General features: G+C 34.5%; 1 protein-coding gene across 9 annotated transcripts in view; it reads right to left on the reverse strand.

Annotated features, from left to right (window-relative positions):
• The window catches only part of NEK1 (NIMA related kinase 1), a 100,734-nt gene that overhangs the window by 72,295 nt on the left and 13,031 nt on the right, over nt 1-15,408 (reverse strand). For all 9 annotated transcript variants that reach the window (XM_036031991.1, XM_036031990.1, XM_028519672.2 and 6 more), the window contains 6 exons: nt 8,383-8,466; nt 6,535-6,602; nt 6,327-6,413; nt 3,876-3,930; nt 1,147-1,347; nt 244-304 (listed from right to left, as the gene is read on the reverse strand). In XM_036031991.1, the coding sequence (XP_035887884.1) occupies nt 244-304; nt 1,147-1,347; nt 3,876-3,930; nt 6,327-6,413; nt 6,535-6,602; nt 8,383-8,466 (556 nt within the window). The remainder of the gene's footprint in view (nt 1-243; nt 305-1,146; nt 1,348-3,875; nt 3,931-6,326; nt 6,414-6,534; nt 6,603-8,382; nt 8,467-15,408) is intronic.

A 15,408-nucleotide genomic window follows, 5' to 3' on the forward strand; every position in this document is an offset into this window, starting at 1 on the left:
TTAAGTAAGGCAGGCAAATGGAAATTTTGTTATTAATTCATGCAAAAGTACTACATATTGTCATATCATAAATAATTTAAAAATGCATTTTCTCTGGATTAAATTTATCTACAATTACCTCAATTTATTATATCTACATATATCACTAGGATATAAGTGATATAAGTGATTGGTAGAATAAGTATTGCCAATTAGCAAAATTAATATATTAATTACTGCAAACAGGTGAAAGGATTTATTTACCTGGTATAAGCTGTACTCCAACCTTGGAATATGTTTTTAGACAAAATTCTTCTGCAATAAGCTTAGAATGAAAGAGGGGGGAAAAGTTAGAAAAAATGTTCATTTTCCAAAATAAAAAACTTACCCATTAATCAGAATACATTTTTTTCCTTTCTGAGTAATAATTATCCTGCCAAATAAACTACATTAATTAAATCCAAATAATCTATTCACAGAAATTCCCCTCTGACTAACCTCCTTCCAATGTTACCAATTTATTTTTATGACTTCTCCGAACACGCTTTCTTTTCAAATTAGCCTAAAGAACCACAAGCCCCTCCACCACACTGCTCACCTGTGCTGTATCTCAGCGATTTAACACAGGTACCTCCTACCTGAAATAACCTCCACCTGTATTTCTGTGTACTCCTCTTATTTACTTCAAAACTGATCAAGAATTACTTCATAATCCCCTTCTCAGATTAATCTATCAGTTCCCTCAGCTTTACTCTCACTCTTCTCAACCTCTCCAGTGAGTTTTCGCTCTTATCAATATATAATTGGAAACATATTTTTGGATAGCGTCAGAACTGAATTGACTGGTAGAACACCCACCCAGCTGGCATCACAGGATTGCCTGGTGTGGGGGAAAGCTACCACACAACTGGTGATCAGAAGTTATGGATTAAGTGTTAAGAGGAGACACAGAAGGAATGTTTTCCTTCTTACAGACTCACAACTGAAAAGCAAATCAGGAGGGAAAGTTACACAGGAATGGAAAAGAAGGTGACTCCACTATGGTTTGAAAACAGTATTTAACTCTCCCAAAGTTCCAATGCACTTCTCTCAAAGCAGCGGAGGGCATGTTCTAGTTAAGTACCATGACCCAACTGTTCAATTTAATTCTAATGTAAAAATACATACCTGAGGTGAAAGAAATTTTTCAATGCGTTTGGCTATAAAGCCTTTCTCCAATATGGAGTTGACTGATGGTCTATCCCTAGGATTTCTTTTAAATAACTGAGAGAGCAAACAGCGGAGATCATAAGAATAATGCAAAGACACAGGCGGAAAAGACCCAGATATTATCTTCAGTACTAGGTTTTTCATGTTGCCAGCTTCAAACTGAAATTCAAAAATATAAATTAACACATATAGAATATATACAAACACACACACATATATATCTCAAAAGTGGAAATATCAGCAATGACAAATAGTTCATTTCCTATCAATATAGAACAGAAATACAGTCCTCTTTCAAATATTTTAATCAGCATATTCTCTAGAGCAAGGTTCTCTCGGTTATTTTTATTACTAGGTTATTTATAAACATATTTAAAAGAAAACACCAGTCCTCATAATACGTATAACTTGCTGTAAGATTTTTACTTATTCAAAACACTAAGAGATGGGATATGAAGAATAATTAAAGGTTTTATTAAAACATGACAGTAATAAAGATGGTAAAACAAACCTGGTAGTATTCATTTAAGACCTACCTTCCTATGCTGCTATTGTAGTAACTACAACAAGAAATCAACTCCAGAACTAAAATATTTTGGGAAAATAAAATAAAGTACTAATTACTTTCCTTTTACACACTGCTCATTATTATTAAGCATGTGATGTCTATTTTGTGCCTACCATTTATACTTCTTATTCCTTGTACCTTTTTCTCCATTCTCTCCCCACCCCCTCCCCACTGCTAACCCTCTATGTAATCTCCATTTCTGTGATTCTGTTCCTGTTCTAGTTGTTTTACTTAGTTTGTTTTCGTTTTCTTAGATTCAGTTGTTGATAATTGTGGGTTTATTGTCATCTTACTATTCATAGTTTTGATCTTCTTTTTCTTAAATAAGTTCCTTTAATATTTCATATAATAAGGGTTTGGTGATGATGAACTCCTTTAATTTAACCTTATCTGGGAAGCACTTTATCTGCCCTTCCATTCCAAATGAGAACTTTGCAGGATAGAGTAATCTAGGTTGTATAAGGTCCTTGCTTTTCATTACTTTAAATACTTCTTTCCAGCCCCTCTTGCCTGCAAAGTTTCTTTTAAGAAATCAGCTGACAGTCTTATGGGCACTCCTTTGTAGGTAACTGTCTCCTTTCCTCTAGCTGCTTTTAAAATTCTCTCCTTATCTTTAATTTTAGGAAATGTAAGTATGATGTGTCTTGGTATGCTTCTCCTTGGGTGCAACTTATTTGGGACTCTCTGAGCTTCCTGGACTCTCATGTCTAGTTCCTTCGCTAGATAGGGGAAGTTTTCCTTCATTGCTTTTTTCAAATAATTTTTCAATTTCTTGCTGTTCCTCTTCTCCTTCTGGCACCCCTATGATTCAGATGTTGAAATGTTTAAAGTTGTCCCAGAAGTTCCTAAGCCTCTCCTCATTTTTTTGAATTCTTGTTGCTTCATTCTGTTCCGGCTGAATGTTTCTTTCTTCCTTCTGTTCAAAATTGTGTATTTGAATTCTGGTTTCCTTCCCTTCACTGTTGATTCCCTGTATACTTTGCTTTATTTCACTTTGCATAGCCTTCACATCTTCCTTTATTTTGTAACCATGCTCAGTGATTTCTGTGAGCATCCTGATTACCAGTGTTTTGAACTCTGTATCTGATAGGTTAGGTATCTCCTTGTCACTTAGTTCTTTTTCTGGAGTTTTGATCTGTTCTTTCATTTTAGCCATATTTCTTTGCCTCAGTATACCTGTTACGTTGTAAGGGGGCAACTCACTCTTCTGTATGTAGGGGAGGGGTCTGAGAGGGAACAATGCCATTTTCTCAGCTCTCGGTGGGCTTTCAGTCACTTCCCCTGCTACCTGCAAGCAAACTGAGCCCTTCTGGTGCTGATTCCCAGGTGGGTGGGTTTATGCATGTTCTAGGACCCTGTAGGTGTCTCCAACAGTCTCTCCTATGAGACTAAGAGATTTCCTGCCACTGCAACCCACAGTTTTTTATAGCCAGAGGTTTTGAGGCTTTAGTTTCCCACTCTGGAACCCTGGGTTGTGCAGTCTGTTTTGTCCCTCAGTTGTTCTTCCCAGCTTACCCACATGTGAATGTAGGATACCCCAGTCCAACAGCCACTGTCTTGCCTACCTGGTTCGCCAGCCACTGCCTTGTTGTGAATCCTCTCTGCCCCAGCTTCCTCTATCCGCCCCTCCTACCAGTCTGGATGAATGTTTCTTCTTTAACTCCTTGGTTGTCATACTTCCATACAGTTCAATTTTCTGGAAGTTGTGGTTGTTTTTTGTTTTTAAATTGGTTGTTACCCTTCTTTTGGTTGTGCGAGAAAGAGAAGCATATCTACCTATGCCTCCATCTTGTCCAGAAGCCAAATAATAACACTTCTTACGTAAAAATATCAAATTCACACGTGAATTTAACATTAAAAAGATGGCAAATTTATTTGTCTTTAGAAGTAATTTTCTAGAAAAAAGTATAATATATGTATTACAATATAAGTATGTAAAATATGCATATATATTGAGAAAATAAATTAAAATGTATACTTCAGAGAAGTTGAGAAATTTAAAAACTGACAGAATTTCTAGTACAACAGGGTCTCTGAAGATGCATTATGATTATTAAAAAAATAAAAATATAATCACTTTTGACATAATTTTTAAAATATTTCAGAAACTCCTACTTACTGCATGTTTGAGAGTGCACATCTCATAAAGGACACATCCAAGAGCCCAAATGTCACTAGGAAACAGACAAATAAAAATTTTTTGTAAGTATCAGATTTTACTTAATTTTTTTTCATGTAAAGAAAACAATACCAATATGAAAATGCTTTGCAAAAATGTGTTCCATGAAACATGTCTTTTAAAACTTAAAATTCCAACCATGACCAAATGATGAAAGCAGCTATCCCAGATGAGAAAAACAATGGCTGTCCACACAATTATTTTAAAGTTTCATTGAAGAAATTTAATAAAAACAATTTCAGGTATTCCATTGTTATTTTATTTCACAAGTCAAAATGCTTTATTCAATTATTTACAAAATATATGGTTTTTAAAAAATGAAAGGAAAATACTACTTCAATAAACGTGAAAAAAATATTAATTTACTAAATTCATGTCTCAAATAAACCTGTGACAGCCAATTAAAATATTATATAAGAGTAAATATATTCATTGATTTTATTCTAAATTAAAGGCTTAGGCCCTGCCTGGTGTGGCTCAGTGGACTGAATGCCAGCCTGTGAACCAAAAGGTCACTGGTTTGATTCCCAGTCAGGGCACATGCCTGGGTTGCAGACCAGGTCCCCAGTATGAGGTGCATGAGGGACAACCACACATTGATGTTTCTCTCCCTCTACTTCTCCTTCCCTTCCCTTCTCCCTAAAAATAAATAAATAAAATCTTCTTACAAAGGAAAGGACTTAGTTATACTATCTTCCTTATACCTGATCTCTTCTATCTTAAAATAAAGAGGTATTTTTATAATTAAAAAACAACTACCTGTTTCTGAAAGAAAAAAAAAAAGGCACTCATAGTTCAGAGTTATAGTGGTCCTTAGAAGTCAACAAAAGCAAAAACCACAGCTCCTGCAAGCTGAACTTAATGGAAAAGAATAAAACCCATTATTGAAATCCTAAGATTATCTTTACCAGAAGTTTCACAAAAATCTACAAATATAAATTTATAATCCCTATTTTCTATTTAATTTCTAGATTCAGTTGAGAAAAAAATGTAAATATAATTAAGCTAGGTAGTAACTTGTACATGTTACAAATTAAACAGCATAAACAAAAAACATTAATGATCCTATTAATAAAATACTTTAAAATACATTTATAAAATATGAATTTTGAAGTATAATTAATGATGCTCATCCACATTTTAAAGCATTTTCTCCACAAAATTAATTCTATATAAAATTGTTTAAAGGATGATTAAATCCATTCTTAATTTGAAGAATGATTTTCTTTTACAGTTGACATATCCACAAGACACAGAGGTAACATTAAAATGTGAAATTAGCTGAAAGAAAATACTGTTATCTTTTAGAATATCTACTAATAATACATTCCATGGACTAGACTGATTATTGTAATACAAGTTGATTTTAAAAATACATTGCTGGAATGATGTTCTCAATCTCTACTGCTAGAGTTTGAAACACAGCTTCATCCTCATTCTCAAAAAAGTAAATAAATAAATACAGGAAAGAGAGAGGACAGATAGCAACCACAAACAACATGCATTATGGCCAGCCACCGCTTTCTTCCTTTTAGCTTCTATGAGCACTTTCAAAATTGAAACCACTGTTTTTTCTATCATAATGACTGAGAGAAAATAAAGGATAATTGGATTTCAGTGGCAGGATTCCTCTTCCCACCAACATAAACAATCTGGTAACCACAATACAGCTCAGTAATTAGAAAATTGAGATTGTAGGCCAGATGCCTGGACTTCGAAGTTACTTTATATCTCTCTGCATCTGATTTCCTTATAAGGAATGGAGACATGATTAACACACATGATTAATACATACAACTTATAAGGTTATTATAAAGATTAGGAGTTAAAACATAGAAAGCATACAAAACAATGCCCAGTGTAGAGAAAATCTTCAATAAATATTAACCATTATCACTGAATAGAAAGTTACCATTACAAAAGACCAAAGAAAGCAGTCTATTTCCAAATATAATTTAAATAATAAATAATTTTTTCTATAGATTCTTTAGCATGATAGTAAAATAGCTTCTTAACAATTACCCTCATCATATATTTAAAAAAAAATGTTTGTGGCCCTGGACAGGTGGCTCAGTTGGTTGGAGCATCATCCTGTACACCAAAAAGCTGTAGATTCGATTCCCAGTCAGCGCTCCTACCTAGGTTGTGGGTTCAATCCCCAGTTGGGGTGTGTACAGGAGTTAAGCAATTGTTTTTCTCTCTCCCCTCCTCATCCCTTCCTCTCTCTCTAAAATCAATAAAAACATATCCTTGCGTGAGAATTTAAAAAAATGTATGTATGCATATATATACACATACATGTATATTATTGATTTTAGAATATTCTTAAGGCTAATATATAGTTAACATAAAGATTTAAAGAAAATACACATGTAATAATATTTTGCATACCTTTTATTATTGTAAGGTTTGTTTTCACAGATTTCAGGTGACAAGTAGTATGGGGTCCCTATGCAAGTCCGAGCCAGTTCTACAGTACTGAAACAAAGAGAATTATTGGAGAAGCTTCAGATACTTAAAGATATAAATTATCACATATATATCATCATGAATTAAAATTTCACTGAAGACATATCAAAATTTAAAACTGATATTTTACCTATTAAGAACTCTAGCAATTCCAAAATCTCCAAGTTGTATTGTCCCATCTTTAGTTAAAAATATATTCTGTAAAAGAGAGAAGAAAAACAGAATTATTATTACAGTTCAGTTCTGAGTCAAATTTTCATAAAAAATAAATGCAGCTTAAAGAAATGCTAGGATAACTCATCATCTACATGCAAAAGAATGAATACAAACCCCTTTCACGTATCATATACAAAAATTAACTCAAAATGGGCTCTGTACCTAAACACAAGAATTAAAACTATAAAACTTCTAGAGGAAAATAGAGAAATAAATCTTCATTGGGTTAGTGCAGATCCCTGGGCACCATCCAAAAAATAAAAATAAATAAATAAATAAAAGTCTAATGAAATAGACATAAAAACTTTTAAAATTTCCAATAATTTACCTATTTTGCATTTATAAATACAGAACTCCAACACTCCACCAAACAGTGAAGTCAAGAGTTTGTGGAATAATGTGAATTAAAATTCCATCTGTATCAGTCAGGAGACTTGAATCAGGCACATGACCACAACTAAAAATAACACAAAGTGAGACTGATGGGGATGGGGTAAAATGGGGTGCAATGGGACCAGGTGGCAGGGCGTTGGGGACCAGGAAAAACGGGGGTGGAACTTCTACCACAGTTCCTCTCCTTCCCACTGCAGGGGCTTAGGCTACAAAGTAGCTGCAGGTGTGAGATAAGACGACAGACACTCTGGCCTTAACACAGGAAATAAATTCCCTCTGTACTCCCCACTCGGGAACTGAGAGTGCCTAAGTGAGGCAACGTTGAAATCTCTCTGCAAAGATGAATGAGTTGTGGGGACAAACCATACACGTGAAGAAATATAATGCAAAGAAAACTAGCCAAAAAAACACCAGAACAAAAATTCACTCCAGCTAGAATTTATATTGTAAAACGGTCCAGCAAAAATTCCAAAGATGTTAAGAAATTGCAAAGAGATAAATGAAGGGATAAATATCCATTTAAAAAGCAAGACGTTGTAAAGGAAGAACCAATAAGAACAGATGTGAAAATTCATTTTAACGTCTTGAAGAGAACAAAATTATTATTAAAAAATAGATTCAATTAATCACTAGTTTACACAAAATTTAAAAGGCAGGGTGAGGAAATCACCTAGGATGCAATAGAGCGACAAAAAATTAAAGTATGCAACAAATACGATACTTGAAGGGATAGATTAAGAAGCTCCACCACATGTCTAGAAAAAAATCCGGATGACAATCATGAAGATAGTAATAGAGAAACAGTATCTGAAAAAATATAACAAAACATTTCCTGGGAAATACACCTTTTCTGATCAAAAGTACACAGCAAAATGAATAAAAACTGGCGCTCACCAATGTGCAACACTGAAATTTTATAAAAATGGGGACAGACACAATGTCCTAAAATCTTCCAGAGAGAAGAAAAAAGGATGAGAAATAATAATGGCTTTAAATTCCTAAACAGCAAGTATAAGACAAGAGACAAATGAGCAATATCTTCAAATTTCTGTAGGGAAATAATTTCCAACCTAGAAAGTGATATACAAATTATCATTAAAGAGAATGGAATAATGTCATCTCAAAAAACATACCTTCCACACATCCATTTTTGGTATATTTTTCTGTTATAATGAGAAAGTAAATCAAGAAAGAGGAAGTAAGGAGGAGATCTAACCCAAGATGCTAATGAAAACTTCTAGGATTAGAGTGCAAGGAGAAAACATAATCTGATGCAGGCTGAATTGGGTTCAAAAATTCCGACCCAAGACAATGCCGCTTCCATGTCCATATTCATTCAGAAGATAATTAGGTAACAGAACAAACATACCTGTGATTTTATGTCTCGATGAAGAATTTTTCTATCATGTACATGTTTCAGGGCCAAACATATCTGTACAAACCAGTCCAAAATCTAGGGGGGGAAATGAGATCTGTTATTTCTTTTAAAATTTACATTTCACAGTATTCTTTCCTTGACCACTAAAAAGATTCAGAAACAGTTGGGGTTGAAGGGAACTAAATCCTTTTAAAAATTTAGGCTCTAATTTATTTTTAGTGTGTAGTCACTAACATTACATAAATATTCAAGCCAATGGACACATTATGTGCAAGGCACATACTAACTTTACAATGTAAGAGACCGCTACCGAAGTATCTTTTATAAATATGGAAAGACATTTCTAGAGAGGAGTGAAAACAGAAATAACTTCTATTTTATGATAGTGGGTGACTTTGTCTTTAAAGTATATCTTTTTTTCTATATTTTTTTTTACATGAATAAAAATGAGAGAAAAAATCAGACTGAAAACTTGGACAATGTCTCTTCCTTCTTTCTCTCCCTACATTTACCATATATGAACACATTTTAGAGTTGGCCATTGGAACTAAAAAGGCTTAATTTATTCCTCAGACTATACAAAAATAATTCCAAGTAGTTGGCATTTTGAAACAAAAGAATTATATAAATAAAAAAACATAAATTAATTTTCTATAATCTATGATTAAAGCAGGAGTTTCAAAACATGACACAAACCCCCCAAGTCACAAGAAACTAGAATGAGAAAGCTGACTCTATAAAATTTAAAGCATCTGCATGACGTAATACATAATCAAGCTTAATAATTATATGAAAAAATACCTGCAACATAATTGATAGATTGCTAATTCTCTAATATGCACAAGTTCTTCCAAATCACTACGAAAAATACTGGCAACCAAAATAAGAAGTGGACAAAAGACTGGAAGGGCAAATGACAGAGGGGGAAAAAAAAACAATAAACATGTATACAAAATACTGACCTCCCTCCAAATTAAAAAATGAAAGTATGACATCTGAACTTGAGAAAAATGAAATAATATACAATGTTGGTCAGAATGTGGGGAAATAGGTCTTTGTATACCTTATTTGTGGGAAAGTTAATTACAGTCATTTTGCAAAGTATGTAAAAAATTTAAACTCACATACCATTTGAAAGAGCAACCTGCAATTTTAAATTTATCCTACAGATATAGTATCGCAAATACAAAAGGGTATGTACAAGGATATTTACCCTAGCACTGCTTGTCAGAGCAAAAAATATAAACAACCTAAATGTTTATCAAGAGGCCTGGTTCAATATATTGTGATATCACTGTACTTAAAATACTGTGTTTCTTTTCACTTGAAAAGAAACAAGTTAGTTCTATGTACACTGTTAAGTGAAAAAAAGAAAGTTACAGAAGAGTATGCACAGCATACTCCTATTTTTTAAAATGTTTGTGTATATTGAATACCTAACTTCACATAACTGTATATTAAGTGGGTGGTATGTGTAAGAAGGAATGAAAGAATAGAGCGATGACATACAGGAAGATAGCTACCAATCAGGTAACAGTATTTATTTACCTAAGGTGGGGGGAAACAGAATGAAAGGTCAGTAACAAGTTTCCCTTTTACTATTATCTCTTCTATATTTTTAAAATAATAAATATTACATTAAAATAACCTAAAATTACTTTTCTTTAAAAAAATCAAGCCTCCCAGTTCAGTTCAACAGATAATTACTAAGGACTACACACAAATTTTAAGATCCTTTCCATATTCACATAAGGCACTGTAAGAAGAAAATGAAACATAGTTCTCTTGACTTTGAGGAGTTCATATGGAGAAATGTAAACAAATACCTATAATAAAATGCACGAGTCTTACAATGGCAATTAGCATGCTGAGAGAGCATTAATTCAACCATGGAAGGTCAGAAACAAGTACCAAAAGAAGATGAAAATTATGCTCAGCTGAATCTTATTGTTAGGCAGTCTACCTGCAGAACCAGAACACATCCAGAAATCACCCAAGCCTCAACTTACGGATAGGGTTGTTTGCTACCCTATCTCCCACACCTGGGCTCCTTTATAATTTTACAAAAGTATTCAGCAGCAGTGATGTACCTAGTAGGTACAGGAAGCAACAAAAAGTAAATGAAGGTGCTCATTGACCAAGGATCAGCAAATTTATTCTGTAAAGGGCCAGATGGTAAATATTTTAAGCTTTCCAGGCCATATGGTCACTGTCTGCACCCTACTTTGCCACTGTAGTGTAAAAGCAGTCACAGATTATATGCAAACAAACAAGTATAACTTACTTCATTAAAATTTGTTTACAAACGCAGACAGTGGGCTGACTTTGTCCTACAGGCCACTGTTTGCCAATCCCTATCAAAGACTACTGAGGGAAATAAATAAACCAGAGAGTGTTGAAGAAGCACAGAGGAGAGCCTGGTGGTGATGAAAAAAGTTGAACAGATGTGGTTCTAGAGCTAATTTTGATGCAAGGTATCAACAGAGCTGAGTCCATTACACTAGGGCTGGATTACTTGCAGTTGGAATTGAGGGAGAGGGAAGACCCTTAAATTGTAACTTGACTTCTGATCTCTCCTTTTTACGGTACCTCCTTGTACACATTAACTTTTCGTATTAACTGTTACACAGTACTGCTAGGATAATGGCATTCTCTTGCCCAAAAGGCCTAACAATTCAAATGTTATGACACGTTGAACAAGCCCAAACACCATATGGTAATTATATATACACTTGTCTGAATTACAGCTTTGTGTATATAACTTATTTCCACTACTATAAATTGCCTTAAATCACTAAAATAATACTGCAATACCCCTGCTCCAAAATACAGGTTCTTTTGATGGTAATAAAATGTGTCAAAATTCTTCTCAAGAATGCTGAGTTCTAATGGGCTTATTAAGAAAAAAAGCTTGAGAAACTTTCACTGTCAAATATATTAATAAAAAAATAGAACTTGGCTTTCTCTGTATTAGAGCAGGAAATGATCTTAGCGCATCCAATAAGAGGTAATAGCTTACTTGCTATTTACCTTCTGTGCAATTTGCCCAGAAAGCAGCAGATATTCCACGTCCAGCAGAATAGTTTTCTCTGCTTTGAGCAGCAATTTTTTTTTTGAACAAAGGTTTCTCAACTATGAGTGAGCTCAGGATCCTAATATTGTACAAACTTTGTATATATTTTTTCAATTTTTAATTGTAGTAAAATACACATAACACAGAATTTACCACCTTAATCACTTTTAAGTATATAGTTCAGTGGTATTAACTATTCATACTTTTGTGCAACCACCACCAACCATCCAACTCCAGAATTCTTTCATCTTGCAAAACCGAAACTCTCTGTAACCATTACACGGTAATTCTCCATTCCCCCTTTCTCCCCAGTCCTTGGAAATCACTATTCTACGTTCTGTCTCTATGATTTTTTCTACTTGAAGTACCTCATGTAAGTGGAATCATACAGTATTCATCTTTTTGTTACTCACTTATTCCACTCAGCATAATGTCCTCAAGGTGGATCCATGTCATAGTACGTTTCCGTCCCCTTTAAGGCTGACTTATATGAAGCTTATTTCTGTTATTTTTCTATTTATTTTACATATGCCTTGTAGCTATTTTTGTCCCTCACTTTCTGCATGACTGTCTTTTGTGTTCAGTTGATTTTTTTGTAACAAAACATTTCAATTCATCTCACTTCCTTTTGCATATATCCATCCTCTATTTTCTTTGCAGTTTCCATGGGAATTACATTTAATATCCTAGTTATAATACTCTAATTTGGATTTGTACCAGCTTAACTTCAATAACAAAAATTCTACTCCTTTACATTTCCACACCATTCTTTTCAGTTTTTGATGTCACAAAATTACATTTTTACACATCTTTCTGTGTCCAAAAAGAAACTGATAATTTTTAAAAAACACTGGTCTCTTAAATTAATGTAAAAAACAAAATGTGGAGTTACAAGTTATAATACTAGCTTTTAAACTAAACAATTGCTTTTTAAAAAATTTTATTTGTATTTTAATTGTTGTTCAAGTACAGTTTTCTGTCTTTTACTCCCATCCCAACCCACCCCCCAGTTCTAAATAATTGCTCTTTTAAAATGCATTAGTCTCTTAAATTGTGTAGAAAGCAAAAAGGGGAGTTACAAACATCATTATGATAATAAGCTTTTATAACTGCCTATGTATTTACCTTTTCTGAGATCTCTATTTTTTCATATGGCTTCAAGTCACTGCCTAGCGTTCTATCATTTCAATCTGCAAGATTCTCTTTAGCATTTCTTTCTGTGCAAGTTGAGCAATAATAAATAAGCTCAGCTTTTGTTTACCTGGGAATATCTTAATTTCACTCTCATTTCAAAGGACAGTTTTGCCAGATACAGGGCTTTTGACAGTTTGTCTTGAAGCACTTAAATACATCAGCCCAAGTCTTCTGTTCTCTAAAGTTTCTAAAGAGAAATATGCTGATAATCTTACCAAATTGCTGGTATATGTAATACAGCAAAGAGAGGCACTTCTCTCTTTGCCTTTTGACTTTTAACAATTTAATTACAATGTCTTGTTGTAGGTCTATTTTTTTTTTATTTTAATCATTGTTCAAGTACATTTTTCTCCCCCCTACTCCCATTCCAGCCCACCCACCCAACCCTCCCCCCTTCCCCCCATTACCCCCCACCCCTAGTTTTTGTCCATGTGTCCTCCAAATTTGTTCCTGTAATCCCTACCCATTCCCCCCTGGAATTCCCTCTTCTCTCCCCTCTGGCCACTGTCAGGCTATCCCCTATTTCAGTGTCTTTGGTTATATTTTGCTAGTTTTTGTTTTGTTTTGTTTTGTTTTGTTTTGTTGTTTAGATTCCTGTTAAAGGTGATATCATGTGGTATTTGTCTTTCACTGCCTGGCTTGTTTCACTTAGCATAATGCTTTCCAGCTCCATCCATGCTGTTGCAAAGGGTATGAGCTCCTTCTTTCTTTCTGCTGCATAGAATTCCATTGTGTAAATGTACCATAGTTTTTTGATCCATTCATTTACTGATGGGCATCTAGGTTGCTTCCAGCACCTAGCTATTGTAAATTGTGCTGCTATGAACATCGGGGTGCAAAGGGGTCTATTTGAGTTCAACCAACTTGTTGAGCTTCCTAGATATTTGTATTCATGTCTTACAACAAATTTGGGAAATTTTCAGCATTAATTCTTCAAATACTCTCTCTGCTCCTTTCTTTCTCTCCTCTTTCTGGGACTCCCACAAAGCATGTGTAGGTCTACCAGATGTTGCACAGGTCCCTCATGGCCAGTTCACTTTTCTTCTGGTTTTCTTTTTTTTTTTTTTTGCCCCTCAGATAAAATACTTTCCACTGTCATAGCTTCAATTCACCAATTCTTCCTTCTACCTGCTGAAACCCCTTTGAATTCCTGTAATAAATTTTTCATTTCAGTTACTGTATTTTTTGGCTCCAAAAAGAAGTTTTGGTTACTTTTTAGGTTTTACCTTAGCTTTCTCAACTTTCTCCATGTATTCCTTTAGTTTTTGGTTTTTTTTGAGCATATTTAAAACAGTTGTTATAAAGTCTTTGTCTAGCAGATCATCATCAGGTCTTTTTCAGGGACAGTCTGTTTATATTTCCTTAGGCCATACTTTCCTGTCTCTTTATATGCGTTATGATTCTGTTGTTGAAAACTCATTATTTGAATCTAATGATGTGGTAACTATGACAAAAAGATTCTCCTTCCCCAGGGTTTGCTGTTTTGAATTTTTTATTGTTGTCTTTTAAATTGTCATACACTGTGTTTGAGCTAAGAATCAGCCTGAGGTATAAACTTAAAATCTTCTGAGGTCTTTTCTATGCCTGCATCCTTTCCTATCTGCGCATGGCAACTTTTTAATTCCCCTTGAAGGGGTGGGGCTTGTTTCAATGGGGTGGGGGATGCCTGCTTCTTTGTCTGTACCTTGGAGATCAGAAGCAGCTAACAATTATCAGATCACAGATCGCCAATATCTGGAGGGCAGGGGCTTTCTGTCCACCCTGGCTCCCACAAGGTGCAGGCAAGCTGCTCCCAAAATGCCCGCATGGCTGGCTGCCTTGGTACTCATAGGTGTGGCGTGAGTAGCTGCTACTACAAAGCTAAGAGTTGCAATTGGCTGAAATTAGCCATAATTTACTACCCAAGTCTTTCCCTGGAAGTTGCAAGCCTTCAATAGACTCCAGAGAGATCCAAATTAGTTACATACAAAAGACTCTGCCACTGTAATTGTTGTAATCGTGGGGAGATAGATTCCTAGTGCTTTCTACTTTGCCATACTCCCATCTGCATTTATTTTCTGCAATATTTTGTTACTTTGCCCTATCTTAATCAAGTAACCAAATCTCTGACAACTCTTTAGATTTTCACCTTCCCAAGTTTAGATTCTAAATTTAGAAAAAATAATTTTCAGTTTACCTCTCACTATATATAAATTAGTTCAATGCTGTTACAAGAGCTGCATGAGAAGACTCAGTTAACACAACAATTACTAGCTGACCAGTAGAACAAGGACTCAAACCTAAGTCTTCTTACTCCCTAGTTCTGCGCTCTGTCTACTAGGCTTAATTGTGGAAAAGGAGATACATGACACTTGAGAATTATGACATTACCTTATCTAGTAATACTTAATTAAAATATAACTCAAGATCTCACCTTACCATATTTTCTAGTTACTACTAAAAGCCTAAAAGTCCCCACCTGTACAGTATTATCAGCCAACAGTTCAGCTGTGCCAAATTGGTGTCTATCACAGGCACAGCTTTCCTAAGTACCATGATATGCTGCAAGAACTGTGATCTGTGCTTTACAGTAAATTACAACCTAGTTGGGGAAATAATTCTGATATGAAATTATTCAGTACATTAATAAGTGAGCATACAGGAAAAAAAGTGTAGACATGGAAGACTACAATGGAGCATCATACAGCAGTTAGAAGCAACACATGTGCATATAGCAAAACAGATGGATCAGAAACGTAACACTTAGGAAA

This window comes from Phyllostomus discolor, chromosome 8 (assembly GCF_004126475.2).
Source record: "Phyllostomus discolor isolate MPI-MPIP mPhyDis1 chromosome 8, mPhyDis1.pri.v3, whole genome shotgun sequence".
Classification (NCBI taxonomy): domain Eukaryota; kingdom Metazoa; phylum Chordata; class Mammalia; order Chiroptera; family Phyllostomidae; genus Phyllostomus; species Phyllostomus discolor.